Raw genomic sequence first — 21,696 nt, forward strand, 5'->3', positions numbered from 1 at the left:
GCCGTGTGACGCCACGGCACTCTACCCAGGGCGGTACAGTGAGACTGTCTCTACAAAAAAAATAAATAAATAAATAAATAAAAAGCTCCTACTGAAAATAAGTCTTTTATTCCAGATGAATAGTTATGGGGGAAAAAGTTATCTTTTAAATATAAATATAAAAAAAGAGAAATGGATATTAAGAGACAGCCGTAGTGTGCGCCTGTAGTCCCAGCTACTTGGGAGGCTGAGACAGGAGGATCTCTTGAGTCCAGGAGTTCTGGGCTGTAGTGTGCTGTGCTGATCGGGTGTCCACACTAAGTTCGTCATCAATATGGTGACCTCCTGGGAGTAGGGGGCCACCAGGTTGCCTAGGGAGGGGTGAACCAGGCCAGGTCAGAAATGGAACAGGTCAAAACTCCTGTCCTGATCAGTAGTGGGATCACGCCTGAGAATAGCCACTGCACTCCAGCCTGGGCAACCTAGTGAGACCCCATCTCTAAAAAAAAAAAAGAAAGAAAGAAAGAAAGAAAAGAGGCAGCTGACAGCCTTTGATATATATATATATATATATATTTTTTTTTTTTTTTTTTGTAGAGACAGAGTCTCACCTTATCGCCCTCAGTAGAGTTCCATGGCATCACACAGCTCACAGCAACCTCCAACTTTTGGGCTTAGGCGATTCTCCTGCCTCAGCCTCCCGAGCAGCTGGGACCACAGGCGCCCGCCACAACGCCCGGCTATTTTTTTGTTGCAGTTTGGCCGGGGCTGGGTTTGAACCCACCACCCTCGGCATATGGGGCTGGCGCCCTACCCGCTGAGCCACAGGTGCCGCCCCTATATATTTTTTTTTTTAGAGACAGAGTCTCACTTCGTTGTCCTCAGTAGAGTGCTATGGTGTCGCAGCTCACAGCAACCTCCAGCTCTTGGGCTTAGGTGATTCTCTTGCCTCAGCCTCCCAAGTAGCTGGGACTACAGGCACCCACTACAATGCCTGGCTATTTTTTTCTTGCAGTTTGGCCGGGGCCAGGTTTGAACCTGCCACCCTTGGTATATGGGGCCAGCACCCTACTCATTGAGACTCAGGCACCACCCAGCCTTTGATATTCTTATCAGGGAATCAGAACTTTATTTCTTTTTATTTATTTTTCTTTTTTGAGAAAAGAGTCTCACTATGTCGTCCTTGGTAGAGTACTGTGGCATCATAGCTTACAGCAACCTCAAACTCTTGGGCTTACTCTTGCCTTAGCCTCCCAAGTAGCTGGGACTACAGGCACCCACCACAACGCCCGGTTATATTTATTTATTTATTTATTTATTTATTTATTTTTATGATTTTTTTAGAGACAGAGTCTCACTTTATCTCCCTTGGTAGAGAGCTGTGGTGTCACAGCTCACAGCAACCTCCAACTCCTGGGCTTAGGTGATTCTTTTGCCTCGGCCTCCGAGTAGCTGGGACTACAGGCGCCACCACCACCCACAACGCCCAGCTATTTTTTTTTTTGTTTCAGTTTGGGCAGGGCTGGGGTTGAACCCTCCACCCTTGGTATATAGGGCCAGCTACCTACCCACTGAGCCACAGGCACCACCCTATTTATTTATTTTTTGAGACAGAATTTCACTGTGTTGCCCTTGGTAGAGTGCCATGGCATCACTACTCACAGAACCATAAAACTCTTGGACTTAAGCGATTCTCTTGCCTGAGCCTCCCAAGTAGCTGAGACTATGGGTGCTTGCCCCAACGCCCAGCTATTTTTTTGTTGTAGTTGTCATTTAGCAGGCCCGAGCCGGGTTCAAACCCACCTACCTCGGGGTATGTGGGCAGCGCCCTAACTGACCTAGGGGCACCGAGCCTAGGATACATTTTAGTAGTTATTCAATGCTTAGATTTTATAACCAAAAAGACCTGGGTTTGAATTTTGGCTTGGTTTTGTGGGATTTCAGTTTCCTTGGAAAGTGGGTTAGATTACTTGGACCTCCCTGCTGAAACAAAAAAATCTTAGAAGAATCAAATAGCCAGTGGAATACAGTAAGGACCCACCAAGCCAGAACCCACTTTTGCTCTGAGAGTATTTGTTTGGATTTCCTATTTGACCCTAAAGCCCACCCAAGGTGGAGAAGGAACCTAATAGGACAGCGGTTCTCAACCCACAGGAACTGTATTAAAGGGTCGCGGCATTAAGAAGGTTGGGAAGGGCAGCACCTGTGGCTCAGTCGGTAAGGCGCCGGCCCCATATACCGAGGGTGGCAGGTTCAAACCTGGCCCCGGCCAAACTGCAACCAAAAAATAGCCGGGCGTTGTGGCGGGCGCCTGTAGTCCCAGCTACTTGGGAGGCTGAGGCAAGAGAATCGCTTAAGCCCAGGAGTTGGAGGTTGCTGTGAGCTGTGTGAGGCCACGGCACTCTACCGAGGGCCATAAAGTGAGACTCTGTCTCTACAAAAAAAAAAAAAAAAAGAAGGTTGGGAACCACTGTAATAGATGAGATCTCAGAGAACTACAAGCCCAGGTAAAGGACGATCGAGAAGATTGCACAGGTGTTTAGAATGCTGAAGGTGCAGGGTGGGGGTCTCACTCTTGCTCCTCGTGAGCTTAAGCAATCCACCTGCCTCGGCCTCCCAGAGTGCTAGGATTATAGGTGTGAGCCACTGCACCCAGCCTTGATGCAGAGTACATCTGAGATGTCTGGTGGAAACAGACACAAATCTTCTAATGGGAAGAATTATTGTCTAGAATCACCACAGATCATTTTTCAGGCAATGGGTAGTACACACACACTCAGGGAAACAAAGGAATAAGAGCAAGAACTAGCAAAAACAAAGGCTTCAGATGGTGAAATTGTCAGTCATAGATTATAATACAACATTTATTTTAAATCATGTTTAAAATTTTAAAAAGAAAAGCTTGGAATTACAATCAGGGAACCCAAAATTGTAAAAAAAAAAAAAAAAATAGAAAGAAAAGGCCTAGCAGATGGGAATGGAAAAAACCAGCAATAAATTCTAGAAATGGAAAATACAGTAAGTAAAACTGAAAGCTCAATGACTGAGTTAAATAGCAAATTAGACACAGCTGAAAAACGATTTATGGCACTAGCTGGGTCAGAAAAATAGCACAGAAATGAAAAACAGAAAATTTGAAAGGTTTTAGAGGATAGAGTAAGATCTAACATTTAATTGGCATTCCAGAATCAAAAGAGAATGGCGCAAAGATATTTAAAGGAATGATTGGAAATTCCAAACTGGTAAAAGACACCAGTAAGCCCAATGAGTCATCAGCAGGATGAATAAAAAGAAATGTACACCTAGACACATTGAGGTAAAGGTGCTTAGCCATGGGATCTCAGGCAGTTGATTTCTTGAAGCTCTCTTTTTTTTTTCTCTCTCTCTCTATTTTTCTTTGAAGCTCTCTTAATCTGGAAAAAGAATACTAACAGTTCCTCAAAAGATTGATAGGTAAGACATGCTCAATAATTGAATTTACCAAATACACTGAAGGCTCTTCATAGGGCAAAGCAAGGGGAGCCCAAGTTTGGAGTATGAATGAGAACTACAGGGTGCCCTGACTGGGACCTAGGGAAAATATCACTTTGCCAAGTATTTGCAGTCTCACCTATAAAATGGGTGTAATACTCCTCCCTGATTCAAGCCCCAAATATGCATATGCCATTGAAAAGCTTCAGGCTACTTTTTGTCAATAAACTATTCACCAGTATAGGTATTTTTGGGAAGGGAGATAGGAAGTGGGGTTGGGAGCACAGCTGTGGATGAGAATGTGGCCTTTGTAAACAGCTAGCTTGAAATTTTCAGTCTCAACCTCCTCACTTGCAAAATGAGAACTGAAACTGATTTGGAGAGAGACTAAATTATTTTTTTTTTCTTTTAAGACAAGAGTTTCACTCTGTCGCCTTGAGTCATACCTCATAGCAACTACAAACCCCTGGGCTCAAGCCACCTTTCTCGCCTCAGCCTCCTGAGTAGCTCAAAATATAGTCACTCATGATATCCGGCTAATCTTTCTATTTTTGTTGTTACTATTCTTTTTGGAGACAAAAATCTCACTTTGTCATCCTGGGTAGAGTGTCGTGGCTTCATAGCTCACAGCAACCTCAAACACTTGGGCTCAAAAGATTCTCTTGTCTTAGTCTCCAAGTAGTTACAGGACTACAGGCCCCCACAACAATACCCAGATATTTTTAGAGATGGGGTCCTGATCTTGCTCAGGCTGGTCTCAAACCTGTGAGCTCAGGCAATCCATCCACCCCAGCCTCCCAGAGTGCTAGGATTATAGGTATGAACCACTGGTTCTGGCCTAATTTTTCTATTTTTAGTAGAGCTGGGGTCTTATACTTGCTCAGGCTAGTCTCAAACTCCTGTGCTCAAGCAATCCACTTGCCTCAGCTTCTCAGAATGTTAGGATTATAGGAGTGAGCCACTGTGCCTGGCCTAAATGAGTTGATATAATGTAAAGTGTGCCTGACACAAAGTACGCGTCCAGTAAATGTCAGTGACTATGAATTGAAAACTTTCTGTTCATCCTCTCATTTGATATCCAGAGCTTCAGCCCTAAAGTTCATGAGTCTTCTGCAACCTTGAGCTGCCTTGAAGGCCAGTACTCACCTTCACTATTTAGTAACTCTCCATCTTGGCTTGACATCCCTGCTGCCTACTGCAGCTCCCTCAAAGTCATAAAACCAGCAGACAGAGCCTGGTTCAGGACTCTGCTTCTAGGCTGTCTCCATCTTCGGGTTCTTTTGAGGAAGTTTGCTAATCAGCTATGTATGCTCCAAAGTGTATCTTTAATGACAGCATGTCCCAAACTTTGTTGACCTTGAGAGTCCTCAGGTATTTGTTAGAGTCTCAGCTCCTCCCTACCATTCTTGTTCAGGAAGTCTGGGGTGGGACCTGGGAGTCTGCATTTTCGTAAGCACTCCAGATGAATCTGAAAATTAGGTAGGGTTGGGAAATACTTCCTCACTGGTTCAATCCATCACCTTGCACCACTGTACCCATAGGGAAAGATGGTGTGGTCTACCTACTCTGTATTACTCATGCCTATCTTAAATGTTCTCAAACTTTATCTTTTTTTCATTCAAAATGTTATGGGGGTACAAACTCAAACTTCCCAAACCCAAAGTATCTTTTGAGGTCCCATAGTTGTGACATGCTTCTTAATAAAGGGGTTCCATAGTGAAAAACTTTGAGAACCCCTGTATTCTCTACCTTCCCTTGGGTATTTACATTGTGCAGTGAGGAAACTGAATGTTCTCTCACCCTGCTTCTTTGATTTCTGATCCCATTTTTCATGCAATGCCTATTTACACTAGTTCTGCAGAATATGGTGAGGTTTTTTTGTTGCTTTTTGAGAGGGAATCTTGCTATGTTGCTCAGGTTGTATTCGAACTCCTGGGCTCAAGTGATCCTACTGCTTTAGCCTCTCTAGCAGCTGGGGCTACAGGTGCCTGCCACAACGCCCAGCTTATGCAGAATATGTTTTGCAGAAACACTGGTTTATTGCCCATTGGGTCTGGCAGAATCTGGGATTCCTAAGTATTGTTGCCTTCTCCTCCATTTCTGTCTGTGAGCCGTCTTCTGTGGGCCCCACGTGGGAGTTAGGTTTGGACTGGTACAGTAGCAAGGCTGCTGTTCTGTAGAATGAACTGACACAAAAAAACAAGCCACAGAGAATTCGCTCAGTTGGATGGTGTTGCTGCTCCAGACCCAGTCAATGATTTGCTGACCAAAAGAATAGCATTTGGCTCCTGTAAACCTTCAGCCCAAGTGTCAACCATAAGGCAAGTGCCAAGTTTTTATTCCTTTGAATCTCACTCCACAGTGGTCTCTTGAGAGAGTCAAAGGAGTCTTCAATCGTAGCATAGGTAGAAGCTGAAGGTGTGCAAAGACAAGCCACACCACAGGTAGTGCTCCAGTGGCTGCAGGTGCCCTTGGCATATCCCCTGCTGGGCACTTCTCCCTCAGAGGAACGTCCCCTTGGGCATCAGACCAGCAGCCTAGAGCCCCAGATACTCAGCCAGAAACACAGCGAGGATGCGGCTCAGGTTGTGTACTGTGGGCGGGTGGAGATTGGCCTCGGTGTCTGCAGGTGTATGCCAGACAGTAGGGAAGGGTGTGGAGATGAGATGGAGCACAGGGACCCCTGAAGGTGCGAGAAGAGACTCCGTCAGGCCTGCTGTGGCACAGTACTGACCTCCTGAAAGGCTCTAGAACTTTGCTTTGCCCATGTGCCAGGGGTGGGGGGAAGCTACTCTGTTTTGGCATTTTGCATCTGAATGGTGATTTGAAGTGTATGAGGGTACGTTTTAGTTTAACAAAAAATTCAGTATATCTATTGTTTTCATTACATAAATTAGAGAAACTCAAAACTTAATGGATTGTGAAGAGACCAAAAGATGAGAATGATATCCCTGATCCTCCTTTCCAGGTACATTAGGCTCTTTTTCTCTTTAATAATTGCTCTTAGATAATACTTGCAGTATTCCAGGCCCTAATCTATGGCTGGCCACACACACACCATTTTATCCTTACAATAAATCCTTTAAGGTAGGTACTTACAATCATTACCACTGTTTTGCAGATGTGGAAACTGAGGCACAGGAAGGTAGAGTGATCAATAAAAAAGGCATTGTAAAGAATGCATATTTGTTGAATAGCTAAATAGAGTAAAAACAAAAAATTGAGAGTCTCTTTGTCACCCTAGGTTGAATGCTATGGTATCATAGTTCACAGCAACCTCAAAGTCTTGGGCTTGAGCAGTCTTTTGGCCTCAGCCTCTCAAGTAGCTGGGAATATAGGCATGCACTACCACACCCGGCTAGTTTGTCTATTTTTAGTAGAGAAGGGGTCTTGCTCTTGTTCAGGCTAATCTTGAACTCCTGAGCTCAAGCAATCCACCCACCTTGGCCTACCAGAGTGCTGGGATTACAGGTGTGAGCCACTGTGCCCAGCTCTGGATAATAATTTTAAAAGACATTTTTAGCACTCATTATATGCCAAGCATTAAGTAGGCATTTTCTATACTGATCTCATAATCACAGCCCTGTGATTACGAAGGAGTGTGTGTGTATATATTCTATATACATTTTTATATATCTTCATTTTCCTACAGAAATGGGGCTCAGAAAGTCTAAGGAATTTCCCTTAAGTCAACCAGTGGTAAACTGCAGATCCTAGAACCCAGACCTATCTCGGTCTAAAACTACATTTTTTTTTTCCAGAGTCTCACTATGTCACCCTTGGTAGAGTGCTGTGGTGTCACAGCTCACAGCAGCTCTAACTCTTGGGCTTAAGCAATTCTCTTGCCTCAGCCTCCTAAGTAGCTGGGATTACAGGTGCCCACCACAACACCTGGCTACATATCATAGATGTATATATATATATATATATTATACATATATATTTTTTGTTTTGTTTTGTTTTAGAGACAGAGTCTCACTGTGTTGCCCTCAGTAGAGTGCTGTGGCATCACAGCTCACAGCAACCTCCAGCTCTTGGGCTTAGGCGATTCTTGTGCCTCAGCCTCCCGAGTAGCTGGGACTACAGTTGCCCGCCACAACACCCAGCTATTTTTTCGTTGCAATTTGGCGGGGGCCGGCGCCCTACTCACTGAGCCACAGGCCCCGCCCCAGCTATATATTTTTTGTTGCAGTTGTCATTGTTTAGCTGGCCCAGGCAGGTTCGAACCTGCCCGCTCCAGTGTATGTGGCTGGAGCCCTAGCTGCTGAGCTATAGGTGCCGAGCCTACTTTCTTTATTTAGAAACAGAATCTCACTATGTTGCCCGGGCTGGATTCAAACTTCTGGGCTCAAGTGATCCTCCTGCCTTAGCTTCCCACAGTGCTGGAACTACAGGCATGAGCCACTGTGCCTAGCCTATGGTCTTTATATATATTAGGGCATTCAAACCCCTCAACAATACTCTAGCTATTATCCCCATTTTACAGATGAAAAAAATCAAAGCACCATTTGCTTAAACTTGCCATCAGTCCCCAGCCCTGGGAAGGTGCTAGGGCTGAGTCAAATTTGTGGCTTCCTTGGACCTCCATTTCCCCATCTCCCCCAGCAAGTACCTCTGCGGAGGAAGGGAACGTGATCATCTTCCACAGAGCCAGGGGGCTCCCCGGTTTGGAAGTACATCACCTCCTGGGGATGAGACTGCAGCAGGTTCAAACGATGCAGTCGCCTCTCTGGAGGTGATGGAAATTAGAGAGCAAGAGTTAGTTAGTCCTCATCAGCCAAAAGTCCCCTCTTCACAAATCAGAGGAAGGTTTGTGGTCATCCTGAAAAGAATGAATGCCGGTTACTCCTCACTGTGAACTTATTCTGTTGCTAGCCTCATTCAATCCCCCTGAGTCTAGGAGGTAGATATCCTGTTGTCATTACCATAATGCCCATTTTACACATAGGAAATTGAGGCTCAAAAAGAGAAAGCCACTTGCCCAAATTCACAAAGCTGATAAGAGGCAGAGCCAGGACTTGGAACCAGGGCTATCTCATCACAGAGCCCCTGTTTTAACGTAACCACTATACTTGACTGTGGTGGGATCTGTTTGCCTCTGCCCTAGTTCCTTGGAGAGACAGGAAGGTGGAAGGAAGGCTGCATGAGCCTTTGGAAAACAGAACCTGACCCACCCCAGCCCTCTCTCCTGCACCCTAGGCTGGTGCACCCTTACCGATGCTCCTGAGCCGCTGGAACCAGCGGACCGTCCGGGGGAAGTGACTGTAGAAAGTTGGATTGGGAGCTCCCAGGAGATCAAGGAGCATGAAGAGCTCCTAGGGAGAGAGGGTAGAACTGGAGGGTCCAAGCAGAATACTGTCAACCCCCTGTCACCTTCTCTCTCCCCTTCCAGAGCCCAGTGGGACCCTTATCTTACAATAGCTTGGATCCTGGTGGGGCCAGGACTATGAGGCATGGATTCCATGAGCTGGGCTAGGTGCCGGGAGCCATAAAGGGAGTCCTTGGGTCCCCACTCCTTCAGTGCCTCTTCGCCATCCAAGAAGAGCAGTTGCAGGGTCACTGGAGCTGCCTGAGGAAGAAGTGGGTGGCTAGGGAAGCTCAGGGCCAACCCTGAGGCTCAGCCCATCCATGTTCCCTGCCTTCTTGCACAGCTAAATAGGACAAACTAGATGTTCAAACTCAGAACATGGTGGCCAAGAGCATAGACTCTGAGCCAAACTGCCTGTGATCAAATCCACACTCAGCTGCTTCACAGCCAAGCAGACATGAGAAAGTTACTAACTTCAGGAAACATCAGTTTTCTTATCTATAAACAAAGTTAATAATGATTCTATTCTTAGGGTAGGTTTCAAATCTGGATCTTAGAGTACTTGGCATACAATAACCCAAATAAGGGTTAGCTTTGATTACTATTCCCTAAGCTCAGTTTGGCAAAAGAGACAGACCCACAAATGAATAATCATACAGGGAAAGGCAGTTGAAACAAATGCTTTTAAGAACTGCAGAGGCCTGAGACAAATAGGATGGGGTTGAGGAATGACCTGAGTTGGGCAAGGTGTGGGGTCTGTTGGGAAGGGATGTTTGCACTGAAGGTAGGTAAGAGCTGGCCTGGCAAATATGGAACAGAAGAAAGTATTCTCAGCCAAGGAAACAATATAGACCAAGGCTGCAATCAGGGAAGGAGCTAGAGAGGTTTGGGAGGAGACTGGAGGAGTTGCCAAGGGTGAAGGAGTTTGGGTTTTGTTACAGAGGCACTAGAGAGCCGTTGAGGGGGTTGAGCAGGGCAGGAATATGATTAGATTTGTGTTTTCAGTCATTCATTTCATAAACTTTTTTTTTGTTGTTGTTTGTTTTGTTTTGAGACAGAGTCTCACTTTGTTGTCCTGGGTAGAGTGCTATGGTGTCTTAGCTCACAGCAACCTCAAACTCTTGGACTCAAGTGATCCTGTTATTGCCTCAACCTCCTGAGTAGCTGGAACTACAGACACCTGTCACAATGCCCAGCTATTTTTAGAGATAAGGTCTCACTCTGGCTCAGGCTGCTCTCGAACTCATGAGCTCAGGCAGTCCACCCGCCTCGGCCTCCCAGAGTGCTGGAAATTTCATAAATGTTAATAGACATCCCACCTCCTACTTTATACCAAGCAATATTTTGAGTCCTAAGCTGGGTACAGTGGCTCACGCCTGTAATCCTAGCACTCTGGGAGACCTTGGTGGGTGGATTGCTTGAGCTCAGGAATTCAAGACTAGCGTGAGCAAGAGTGAGACCCCCATCTCTACTAAAAGTAGAAAAATTATACAGGTGTTGTTGTAGGCACCTGTAGTCTCAGCTACTTTGGAAGCTGAGGCAGGAGGATCACTTGAGACCAGGAGTCTGAGGTTGTAGTGAGCTGAGATGATGCCACTGCACTCTACCCAGGGTGATAGACTGAGACTTTGTCTCAAAAAAAAAAAAAAAATTCTGGGCCCGGGACATATACTAAGAAACAAAAGTCCCTGCCTTCATGGACCTTATTCTAGCTGGGGAGACAGGCAAATAAACCAACCAAATGCACCATACAGCATAGGATAATGACAAGCTGTTTTAGGGTGGTTGGGAAGGCCTCACTGAAGAGATGGCATTGGAGTGGACACCTGAATGAAGGGTAGGAACCAGCTAGGAAGATATCTGAGATAAAGGATATTTCTACACAGAGCGACCAACAAGTGCAAATTCCCTGAAGGGTGAGTGAACCTGATGGGTTTGAGGACACTGCAGGTGGGGGGGCTAGAGTGGAGTGAGCCAGGGGTGAGGGTTGGGAGATGAGACTAGAGAGGTAAGAGGGTATACCCCATGGGCCACTATAATGACCCTAACTTATACTTGGAGTGAAGTGGAAGCCATGAGAAGGTTTGGGGCAGAAGAAAGGTAGGCTCTGACATTTGGAAGGTAGAAAGATTGCTGTGGCTCTGTGCATGGAGTGGAGGTGGGAAGAAGGGATGGATGACAAATGCCCAGGCAAGGGAGGGTGGTGCCTTGGAAAAAAGTAGATTTGTCCCACTGCCCCGTCCCCCACCCCCACTCCTCACCTGCTCCTTGGCCCTGCTCAACTCCAGGTCGAGGGCCTGGGCCAGCTCCAGTAGCAGGGCACAGGGCACAGCTGAATCTGTGGCACCCACAAAGGGGGCCGATCCGGGTGGGAAGAGCTTCGAGTCATAATGGCAGGCAAGTGTAAGGTGACGGGCAGCACCTGGATCCAGAGTGGCCACCACATTGCCAAAGTCCAACGGGCCCAGGGGTGTCGAGGCTGTGAAGGGATCCAGTTCCACATGCCAGCCTGCTGTCAGGGCCCGCAACGTGGCCTCCAGGAACTAGTGGCAAGAGAGAGGTGGGAAGGTGGACAGGAACTGGGGAAGAGGTAGGGAGAAGGGCCATCTGACCTGAGCCATGCAGAGAAGTCAAGTGGACTTGCAAGTCCCATTCTAGTTTAGATCATTCCCTTAACATACATCTGGTGAGTATCTACTGGGTGCCAGATGTTGGGATGACCCTGCCTCTTGATACCAACAAGACTAATCACAGCTACTCTCTTTTTCTTTTTTGAGGCAGTCTCACTCTCTGTCACCCTGGGTAGAGTTCCATAGTGTCATCATAGCCCCCAGCAACCTCAAATTCCTGCGCTCAAGCAATCTTCTTGCCTCAGCCTTCCGAGTAGCTGGAACTATAGGCATCTACCACCATGCCCAGATAGTTTTTCTACTTTAGTAGAGACAGGGTCTCACTCTTGCTCAGGCTGGTCTCAAACTCCTGAGCTCAGGCAATCCACCCACCTTGGCTTCCCAGAGTGCTGGGATTATAGGCGTGAGCCACTGCCCCCAGCTTCACAGCTACTCTTAAAATAGTTCTTGTTGGGGCGGCACCTATGGCTCAGTCGGTAAGGCGCCGGCCCCCATATACCGAGGGTGGTGGGTTCAAACCCGGCCCGGCTGAACTGCAACCAAAAACTAGCTGGGCATTGTGGCGGGCGCCTGTAGTCCCAGCTACTCGGGAGGCTGAGGCAAAAGAATCGCTTAAGCCCAGGAGTTGGAGGTTGCTGTGAGCTGTGTGATGCCATGGCACTCTACTGAGGGCCATAAAGTGAAACTCTGTCTCTACAAAAAAAAAAAAAATAGTTCTTGTTATAGGCGAAGCTCTGTTTTAGCAACCCTACAGGGTAAAGACTATATCAATGAATAACCCCATTTTGCAGATGAGGAAACTGAGGCCCAGAAAGATTAAGAAACCAGCCCAGAGTCAGGTGTGAGTCACATCTGTAATTCCAACACTTTGGGAGGCCAAGGTAGGAGGATTGCTGGAGGTCAGGAGTTTGAAACCAGCCTAAGCAAGAGTGAAACTCCATCTTTTCTAAAAATAGAGACTACAGGCTGGATACAGGTTGTTCACCCCTGTAATCCTACCACTCTAGGAGGCAGAAGCAAGTGATTACTTTGGCCAAAAGTTTGAGACCCGACTCGAGAGGCTGAGATGAGAGTATTGCTCAAGCCCAAGAGTTTGAGGGCTCGGCACCTGTGGCTCATGCGGCTAAGGCGCCAGCCACATACACCTGAGCTGGTGGGTTCAAATCCAGCCCAGGCCCACCAAACAACAATGATGGCTCCAACCAAAACATAGCAGGGCATTGTGGTGGGCACCTGTAGTCCCAGCTACTTGGAGAGGCGAAGGCAGGAGACTCGCTTGAGCCCACGAGTTGGAGGTTGCTGTGAGTTGTGATGCCATGGCACTCTACCCAGGGCAACATCTTGAGGCTCTGTCTCAAAAAAAAAAAAAAAAAAAAGAGTTTGAGGTTGCTGTGAGCTGGTGATGACACCAAGCCCAAGAGTTTGAGGTTGCTGTGAGCTATGATGACACCATGGTACTCTACTCTGGGCAACACAGGGAGACTCTGTCACAAAAAAATAAAAAGTGAGACTATAGTCATGTGCCTGCAGTCCTAGCCACACAAGAGGCTGAACCAGGGGGATTCCTTTAGTCCAGGAGTTAGAGGTTGCTGTGATCTAGGATGATGCCATGGCACTCTAGCCCGGGTGACACAATAAGACCCAGTGTCAAAAATAAAAACAAAAAAATTATAGTCCAAGGTCACAATCTAAGAGGCTGTAGGATTTGAAATCAGGCAGTATTTAAATTATTCATTTCTTTCAGGGAAACAATATAGAAACGTTATAGCACCAGCTCTGAAGCCAACCTGCCTAGGTTCCAACCCCAAGTCTACATTTATAATTTGTAGGATTTGGGCAAAGAAAATAACCTCTTTAGTTCTCAATTTCATTATCCAAATAATGAAGATCATATTGGTACCCACCTCATCAGACTGTTGCTTGCACGTAGCACATAGTAAGCTTTTGGTAGGTGCAGTAAGATGGGCAGTAGAGACTGACGGTTTGTTACTGGCATGGGACTATCCTATTCCCTAGCGGGCTGTGGGCTCAGGGATTGGAAGCAGGGACCTTTACCTTTCTGACTTGGAGATTGCCGGGTGTGCCTGGGGTTCGCACAATCAGGAGGGGGCGCAGATAAGTGCCCCAGAGTCTCTGCGGGTCCAGTTGTCCCACCACTCTTCGCACCTGGGATTCGGGGAGGCTTCCAACTAAAGGGACCTTACAAGGAAAGTGGATGAATAAGAGAAGAATGAGAGCAACCCCATTCTATCCTTACCCCGGGGACTGCCCCCCTACCCCCAAGGAACCCCTGTTCCTTTTCGTAATCAGTGGCCTCCAGCATCAGAGATTTCTATGATTAATTCCTAGACTCAGGAGAAGTCCCTCCAAGCCCATCTGATCCAGCCTACCTCAATCTTGATGGGGAAATCGAGGCCCAATTGGAGAGAGAGGAAAGGACTCTCCCAAATTGCTAACTTAAGGCGTAGAACCCTGAATTCCCAGTCTTACCATTCCAGACCCTTCCTCCTAAAGAGGAACAGAACAAGCCCGACGCCTTATTCCGTTGGTAAGGGGCATGCGTTCAAATGACCGTGGCACCTGCGGCTAGGGGCCATGCGATAAGCCACGTCAACCCCAGACTTCAGGAAAGAAGAGAGAATGGGGAACCCCGAGTCCCTGCCCAGCCTCACCCGCAGCTCCCTGCCCAGTCGGAGCTCCTCAGTTCTGCGGTGCCAGCCGCTCCAGACAGTGTAAAACGCCGAGCCCACAGCCAGCGCCAGCAACAACAAGGGCAAGAGGGGGACCCGCGGTAGCAGCCGGCGCTTGGGTGGTGAGGGTGCCTCGGTGAGGCCACGTTCCCCGGGCCGCAGCCGGGGCCGCCCGCGGCCCCCGGATCGCATGGCAGCTTTGCCCTGAAACCGGTCCGGGACCGCGGATTGAGTTTAGGCCCAGCCAAGTTCCACCCCATGGAATCAATAAACCAATAAGGAACAAGAGCGACTTCACCGTGCCACCCCCTCAGCGGACAGTGAAACCAATGGGAACTGCTGTTTTGAGGACACGCCTCCCAACCTCCTTGGGGTTTTAGGGTTGTTCCCCGAAGGATTGCACAAACCCAAAAGGGAGCTCAAGAAGGGTAGACTCCGCCTTAGCAGAGGAGGGAAAGCCAATGAGTAGCGTTTGATCATGGAAAACATTCGTCCTCCGGGGCGCAGGTCCGTGCCCCTCCCAGATGTAAGCAAAGGATTGGTAGCCCAGGGTAGGAAAGATCAATAGCACGTCAAGAAATGTCCCGGAGGTGGAAAAGGGGCGGTGCCTATCCCTGAACCCAGGAGCGGATTGGCTTCACGGAGGCCGCGCCCTCAAAGATAGGGCCGGCGGGCATTTGGAAATGGCGTGCCGTTTCCCTCCTTTAACCTATACTGTTCTATAACGAAATGGTTTGAATCAATCCCCCTCTCTTTCTCTCTCTATTGTCGTTAACAGTTGTCTCGTATGGTCCTGAATAGCATAGAACCACTATTCTATGGCTTTTATCCTATCATTGAGCGGGGGGGGGGATCACTATGGCGACAGGCCACGCCTCCACTCGCTAGTTAGGTTTGCGCAGGCGTCCACGGAAGTGGGCCTTAGAAAGCGGAAGTCCCACCTGTTTTCGCTCTCTCTTTCCTCAGAGACAGAAGCAACGCGGAGAAGGAAGTGACTTGAGAGGACAGCCACCACCATGTGAGGCCGGGCTGGGCTTAGGTGGTGGGAATGAGGTTGAGGGTGTAATTTTAGACGATTCACAGTGGAAGGGGTGAGCAGAGCTGGAGGTGAAGGCGGAGAATTTAGGGTTAAAGTGGTATACTTTTCTCTTGATGAGCATGGGCCCTTTGATCGTGAGTTCAGGATACTGGACAGCTTTACCAGCTAACGGGTTGGAGATTTTCCCAGATAATTGGTCCTGTTGAAATGAATGTTATGGGGAAGCTATTTTATGAATAAAGAGCCTGGGGGCGGGAGATTTCGGTCTTTTAGGTATAATGAGATAAGGGACTTATCGAGATAATTTGATCTGGAGACGGGTGACTTTTCGACCTAATTCACTTTTACGGATGACGAGTCACTGGCAAGATTTTGCATATTTATTCCTTCAGCATATATTACATTGATTGTTTGTGTATCATGCACTGCTTTAGACACACAGAATCCCATCAGTGAATGAGACCTACCCGCCCCCAGAAAAAAGTCTCTTGCTACAGCTTGTGGGGGGGAATGGCATTAAATAACATAATGATCAAATAAATTGGTGTATTAGGTGACCAGGGCTGTGAATCAAGAAACAGTTGAGCAGGACTAAAACAGTGGGAAATCACAATAACTTAATAACTAGCAAAGAAGGACACATGGGGAAGGTATCACTTGAGGAAAGATCTGAAGAAAGTGAACCATGCAGTTACCCCACAGTTCCAAGCAAAGGGAAAAGCAAATGCAGAGGCGGTTCTCAACCTTCCTAATGCTGCAGCCCTTTAATACCAGCGACCCACAGGTTGAGAACCACTGCTCTAAAGTTTGCCTCCAGTCTTCAAGGACCACCCAGGAGACCACTGTGGCTGAAAGGGAGTGAGCAAGAGGGCAGATGCAGGACATTGCAAAAACTTTGGGTTGGACTTTTTACACTGAGATGGGAACCATGGAAGGGTTTTGGAGAGTGACATGATATGATTTAGGTTTTAGCACAGCTCCTCAGACTACCCTATGAAGAAGAGTTTGTCATGGAGCATGGGTCAAGGCAGGAAGACCAGTAAGAGAGAGATGATAGAAGCTTAGGCCATGGTAAGAAATGGTGCTTTGCTGCTGGGCGCAGTGGCTCATGCCTGTAATCTTAGCACTCTGGGAGGCTGAGGCAGGAGGATTGCTTGAACCCAGGAGTTTGAGGTTGCTGTGAGTTAGGCTGATGTCACAGCACTCTAGCCTGGGACAACAGAGTGAGATACTGTCTCAAAAAAACGAGAGAGAGAAAGAAAAAAATGGTCATTTGCTACAGATTTGATATAGGATGAACGAGAGAGAGAGGGGTCAAGTTTGACAGCAGAGTTTTTGCCTAGAGAACTATCAGTGGAAATGGGAGAAACAGAATAGAGTAGATTGGGCAACCTGGAGCTCAACCTGGGATGTGCAACATTGAAAATGTTTATTAGGGGCGGCGCCTGTGGCTCAGTGAGTAGGGCGCCGGTCCCATATGCCGGAGGTGGCGGGTTCAAACCCAGCCCCGGCCAAAAAAAAAAAAACCACAAAAGAAAATGTTTATTAGGGGCGGCGCCTGTGGCTCAGTGAGTAGGGTGCCGGTCCCATATGCCGGAGGTGGCAGGTTCAAACCCAGCCCCGGCCAAAAACCACAAAAAAAAAAAAGAAAATGTTTATTAGGCATCCAGGTGGTGATGCTAAAAAAGGAGACTAAGCTGGAGAATGGGTGTGTTGAGCAAAATGGAGGAGACACTGACCATCCATGCTCCCAGCTTCAGCCCCTCTCACCTAAGGTTTCATACTTGCCCATTCAGGAGCCTCCTTAACAAGCCCAAGAGTGAGATGACCCCAGAGGAGCTACAGAAGCGGGAGGAAGAAGAATTTAACACTGGTCCACTCTCTGTGCTCACACAATCAGTCAAGAACAACACTCAAGTGCTTATTAATTGCCGCAATAACAAGAAACTCCTGGGCCGGGTGAAAGCCTTTGATAGGTGAGTGCTGGATCTTGGGAGGTGTTTTGTTCAGGCCTGGAGTAGCACCCCCAAGTACAGAAGCCTGAGATATAAGCATCTTTTTTTTTTGTTTGTTTTGCAATGTTAATTCTAATTAGTTTGATTTGTGAGTCAATCGGGTCTGTCTATGACTTCATATGCAGGTTTAAAGAATCCCTTTCTTTTTTTTTTTTTTTTTGAGACAGAGCCTCAAGCTGTCGCCCTGGGTAGAGTGCTGTGGCACAGCTCACAACAACCTCCAGCTCCTGGGCTTAAGTGATTCTCTTGCCTTGTCCTCCCAAGTAGCTGGGACTATAGGCGCCTGCCACGCCTGGCTATTTTTTGGTTGTAGTTGTCATTGTTGTTTGGCAGGCCCAGGCCGGATTCTAACCCACCAGCTCAGGTGTATGTGGCTGGCGACTTAGCCACTTGAGCTACAGGCGCTGAGCGTGAGGTATAAGCATCTTAAAACCCTAGGGGTGATTGCCTCTCCAGCTGTGCGGTGCAGTAGTTATGAGCAGGTACTTGGGAACCAGCCCACCTGAGTTCATGTCGCACTTCTGCCTCTTAGCGGCCAGATGACCTTCAGCAAATGATTATCTTGTTTGTACAGTGGCAGCAATCAGAGAGACTATCTGAAGAGGCATCAGAAAACAGTCCTGAATGAGATGAATAAGCAAGCAACCTCTAACAGCTACACATCCCATGACTCCTCCCACCCCTTCATCATCTCCCTGTCCTCCCCACACTTCTACCCCATCCTCATCTCCTATCCCTTTCTCATAGCCTTATGCTTCTTTCCTCCATCTATTGTCTTTTGATGCTGCTTTGATTTTCTTTTCTTTTTTTTTTTTTTTTGAGACAGAGTCTCACTTTGTCACCCTCGGTAGAATGCTGTGGCATCATAGCTCATAGCAACCTCAAACTCTTGGGCTCAATCAATTCCCTTGCCTTAGCCTCCCAAGTAGCTGGGACTACAGGTGCCTGTCACAATGCCCAGCTATTTTTAAAGACAAGGTCTTGGCTCTGGCTCAAGCTGGTCTCCAATCTGTGAGTTCAGACAGTCCACCCTCCTTGGCCTCCCAGAGTCCTAGGGTTACAGGTGTGAGCCACCGTGCCCGGCCTGATTTTCTTTATAGCAGTTATCAGCATCTGACAGTATATCGCTGATCTCGGTTTACATGTTTCTTGATTTTCTCAACCGAGTATGGGGACAAGGCATGACTGGAGTGGAGGTGTCAAGCCCCCACACCCCAGGAGTCTCCGGGTCCCCAGAGAGGAGCAGCTTCTTTGCTGCTGCCTCCCTAAGTACTTAGCATTAAAAGACATAAGCAGAATCATTTTGTTCACCTTTATCCCGTGCCAGGCTTTGTTCTAAGTATGTTACCAAAATATTCTATTAATTCATTTAATCTTCACAACCCAATAAAGGAGGTGCCATTATTGTCTCCCTTTTAGAGAGAAGGAAACTGAGGCACAGAGGGGTGAAGTCCTTAGCCCAAGGACTTGCAGAGGTGGCACTGGAAGCCTGGCCCTCCAGGCCCAGGGCCTATACCTTTCCCCGTGCTGTGCTATGGAAGGAAATAGCAGTAACAGGCAGAGAAGGGGCAGTAAGAAGTTTCCCCTCCCCCCAACTCCTGATGCCTTTCTACCTCCTGTCCCCACCAGACACTGCAACATGGTGCTGGAGAATGTGAAGGAGATGTGGACTGAGGTCCCCAAAAGTGGCAAGGGTAAGAAGAAGTCTAAGCCAGTCAACAAAGATCGCTACATCTCCAAGATGTTCCTGCGTGGGGACTCGGTCATTGTGGTCCTGCGGAACCCACTTATTGCTGGCAAATAGGGCCCTCTTCCCTGCTGACAGCTTGCTCCCCCATCCTATGAAGGCCTGTTCTTTGTGATGGGAATAATAAAGCCCTGTGGGTTTTTTTACTAGTGGTATCTGTCTGTTCCTGGGACTTTGTGAGTGTGGTTGACTTGGGAGTGAGGAAGGTAGCTGGGTGTAAGGCCGAATGCTGGGACTAGGACCCCCCAGCAGGTGAAGAGGCCCTATTTGCCCCATCCAGGCCTCCCTTTCCCCTGAAGTGAATAGGTTGGGTTGAAATGGTATCTCACTTTCAATGCTGGAGGAAGTTTCAGCTTTCTTCTATTTTAATTATTTTTTCCTTAACACATCCCCAAAGTGCATTCTTGGGGGATGTGTTATGGAAACACAATGCTTGGAACACAGGCCTACCCAAGATAGCCCCTGAGCTGCCTTGATGGACAGGAAGAGTAGCTAAGCATTTAAAGCAGTCAGTACCCAAATACTGGTAGTGATCATAGTGAATACCTGCTGGACTGTTAAGGTGCCAGACTCAATGCTTTCAGGTATCCTTCTGACAACCCTCAGGCAGGCTTGTTTATTTATTACCTCCATTTTCCAAAAGAAAGAACTGAGGGGCTCGGCGCCTGTGGCTCAAGCTGCTAAGGCGCCAGCCACATACATCTGAGCTGGCGGGTTCTAATCCAGCCCAGGCCCACCAAACAACAATGATGGCTGCAACCAAAAAATAGCCGGGCGTTATGGCGGGCACCTGTAGTCCCAGCTACTTGGGAAGCGGAGGTAGGAGACTAGCTTGCGCCCAGGAGTTGGAGGTGGTTGTGAGCTGTGACGCCACGGCACTCTACCCAGGGCAACAGCTTGAGGCTCTGTCTCAAAAAAAACAAAAGAAAGAAAGAACTGAGGCATCCAGCCAGGGAGTGGTGATTCTGTGATTCAAACCCATCCCACTCCTGTGGAGTTTTGCTGTCCCTCAAATTCAACTTAATTACCTTTGGGAGAAATTCTCTGAAAATTTTGGGAAAATAGAGGTGGGAAAGGGAGATGTTACGTACTGTGGGTGGATGAAGTAGCCATGTGGCCTTCCCCACCTTGTGTCTTTGTTGCTGTCTTCTGGATTTAGCCAAATACCAGGCGATGTGGGAGTTTGCAGGCCTGAGATCAATGCAAACTTTTTTTTTTTTGGAGACAGAGTTTCATTTTGTTGCCCTTGGTAGAGTTCCCTGGCGTCATAGCTCACAGCAACCTCAAAGTCTCTGGTTCAAGTGATCCTCTTGTCTCTGCCTCCTGAGAAGCTGAGACTACAGGCGCCCGCCACAATGTCTGGCTAGTTTTTCTATTTTTAGTAGAGATGGGGTCTTACTCTTGCTCAGGCTGGTCTGGAACTCCTAAGATGAGGCAATCCACCTGCCTAGGCTTCCCAGAGTGCTAGGATTACAGGAGTGAGCCACCATGTCTGTCTTGCCTCACAGTCTTAACTGTGAGGAGCAGGATGGAGTTACAGTAGCCTCATCAGTAAAGTCTGGGCAATGGTGTTGCCACAGGAGGTTCCCCCTGGGTTCTTATGCAGGAGCAGCAACAACCCAAGCCCTAGAGTCACAATCCTGTGTTGGAATCCTGCCCTGCCTCCCCCTGGTTGTTGACTTGTACTTACTGGGAAGTGGAAAATGGTTTCCCTGCCTTGCAGGTTGGCATCAAGAATTCAAGTCCTGGGCACCCTGCTTGGCACAGTCCAATTTCCTTCCTCACCTCTTCACCCACCCACTGCCCCAAATGGTTTCTATTTATGTTTTCCTTCAGAGGGTGAAAGGGAAAGCAGGTGGTGCAGGGATAGCACTAGATAAACTGGCCAGGACTTAGTACATGGGATGAATAGCACATGGGACAGTATCCTAAGAGTAACTCACTGGAATTTCAGGCAACCCTACGACATAGGTACCACCATTACACACATTTCCAGAGGTAGAAACTGAGGTGCAGAGAAGTTGGGAATGTTCCCAAGTCACACAGCTAGTAAGTTGCCAAACTTAGCTCAGTCTAAGATAAGAACCAGTCTGGTTCCTACTGCTTTGCTATTCCTATACTCCCTTTTTAGAGAAGCAGCCCTTAAAATGTTAGACCTGTGTGTACCCATACATACGCAGGCTTATAATTTTACTTGTAGCATTGCCAATTGGGGATTCTCTTACAGACGGGGACAATAGCAGCATGATGTCCCTGTTTTCTTGTAGCAACACATGGCTGAAGTTGAGCAAGGCCACCACAGGCCCCCACCCAGTCATTTCCCATTATGAGCTGCCTGAGATTCTCCCAGCCCAGAAAGAAAAAAAGCAGCTCTTTCTTGTGGTTTATTTACAAGGTCCCCAACCCACCAGAACCCACAAGCTTGAAAAGACTGAGTTCAGCTATGGGCACATCTGTCCAGAGACTCAGTACCTGGGTATTTTACCCAGGGAAAATACTTGACAACACCCAGGTACTGAGTCTGTGTATTTATATGTGGAGGAAGGGTTTAGGAGTGAGAGTCTTGGATATGTATAGGTGGTCTAGCCACAATGAAGCTGTCAGCTTCCCTCCTAATTCCCAGTTCCCAACAACCACCCATCTCAGGAGGGCGGAGACCTGTGTCCTCACTCCCCAGCTAGCATTGGGCCTGGCTACTCTGGATAGAAATTTTCATCTCTGCAGCCTGCGTTGAGATGCCTGTGGTTCTATCTACCCACCAAGTCCCCTTCTCTGGATCCCAGGGCCTCACATTTCTATCTCCAACTCTCACTTCTC

The 21,696-nt window shown here is 47.7% G+C and overlaps 2 protein-coding genes across 2 annotated transcripts; one reads left to right on the forward strand and one right to left on the reverse strand.

The window, feature by feature from the left end:
- Positions 1-3,363: 3,363 nt before the first annotated feature.
- On the reverse strand, positions 3,364-14,836 carry QPCTL (glutaminyl-peptide cyclotransferase like). Its single transcript, XM_053605990.1, has 7 exons — positions 14,061-14,836; positions 13,444-13,587; positions 11,020-11,301; positions 8,867-9,019; positions 8,666-8,765; positions 8,063-8,179; positions 3,364-6,133 (listed from the first exon to the last, which is right to left on the reverse strand). The coding sequence occupies exons 1-7, from the start codon at positions 14,268-14,270 to the stop codon at positions 5,988-5,990; spliced, it is 1,152 nt and encodes a 383-aa protein (XP_053461965.1). The 5' UTR covers positions 14,271-14,836; the 3' UTR covers positions 3,364-5,987.
- Positions 14,837-14,962: 126 nt separating this feature from the next.
- On the forward strand, positions 14,963-19,024 carry SNRPD2 (small nuclear ribonucleoprotein D2 polypeptide). The gene is made up of 3 exons (XM_053605991.1): positions 14,963-15,096; positions 16,914-17,093; positions 18,762-19,024. Coding segments are annotated over exons 1-3 (357 nt in total). The 5' UTR covers positions 14,963-15,094; the 3' UTR covers positions 18,937-19,024.
- The last annotated feature ends 2,672 nt before the right edge of the window (positions 19,025-21,696 follow it).

The sequence above is a fragment of the Nycticebus coucang genome, chromosome 10, assembly GCF_027406575.1.
Source record: "Nycticebus coucang isolate mNycCou1 chromosome 10, mNycCou1.pri, whole genome shotgun sequence".
Taxonomy (NCBI): domain Eukaryota; kingdom Metazoa; phylum Chordata; class Mammalia; order Primates; family Lorisidae; genus Nycticebus; species Nycticebus coucang.

Excerpts from the sequence above, each read along its gene's own strand:
- QPCTL (XM_053605990.1), bottom strand. The coding sequence starts at position 14,270 with ATGCGATCCGGGGGCCGCGGGCGGCCCCGGCTGCGGCCCGGGGAACGT. Across the intron at positions 11,302-13,443 it reads GCAATCTCCAAGTCAGAAAG|TTCCTGGAGGCCACGTTGCG; the intron begins GTAAAGGTCCCT and ends TCTTGCCACTAG. Across the intron at positions 9,020-11,019 it reads TGAGCAGGGCCAAGGAGCAG|GCAGCTCCAGTGACCCTGCA; the intron begins GTGAGGAGTGGG and ends CTTCTTCCTCAG.
- SNRPD2 (XM_053605991.1), top strand. Across the intron at positions 17,094-18,761 it reads CGGGTGAAAGCCTTTGATAG|ACACTGCAACATGGTGCTGG; the intron begins GTGAGTGCTGGA and ends TGTCCCCACCAG.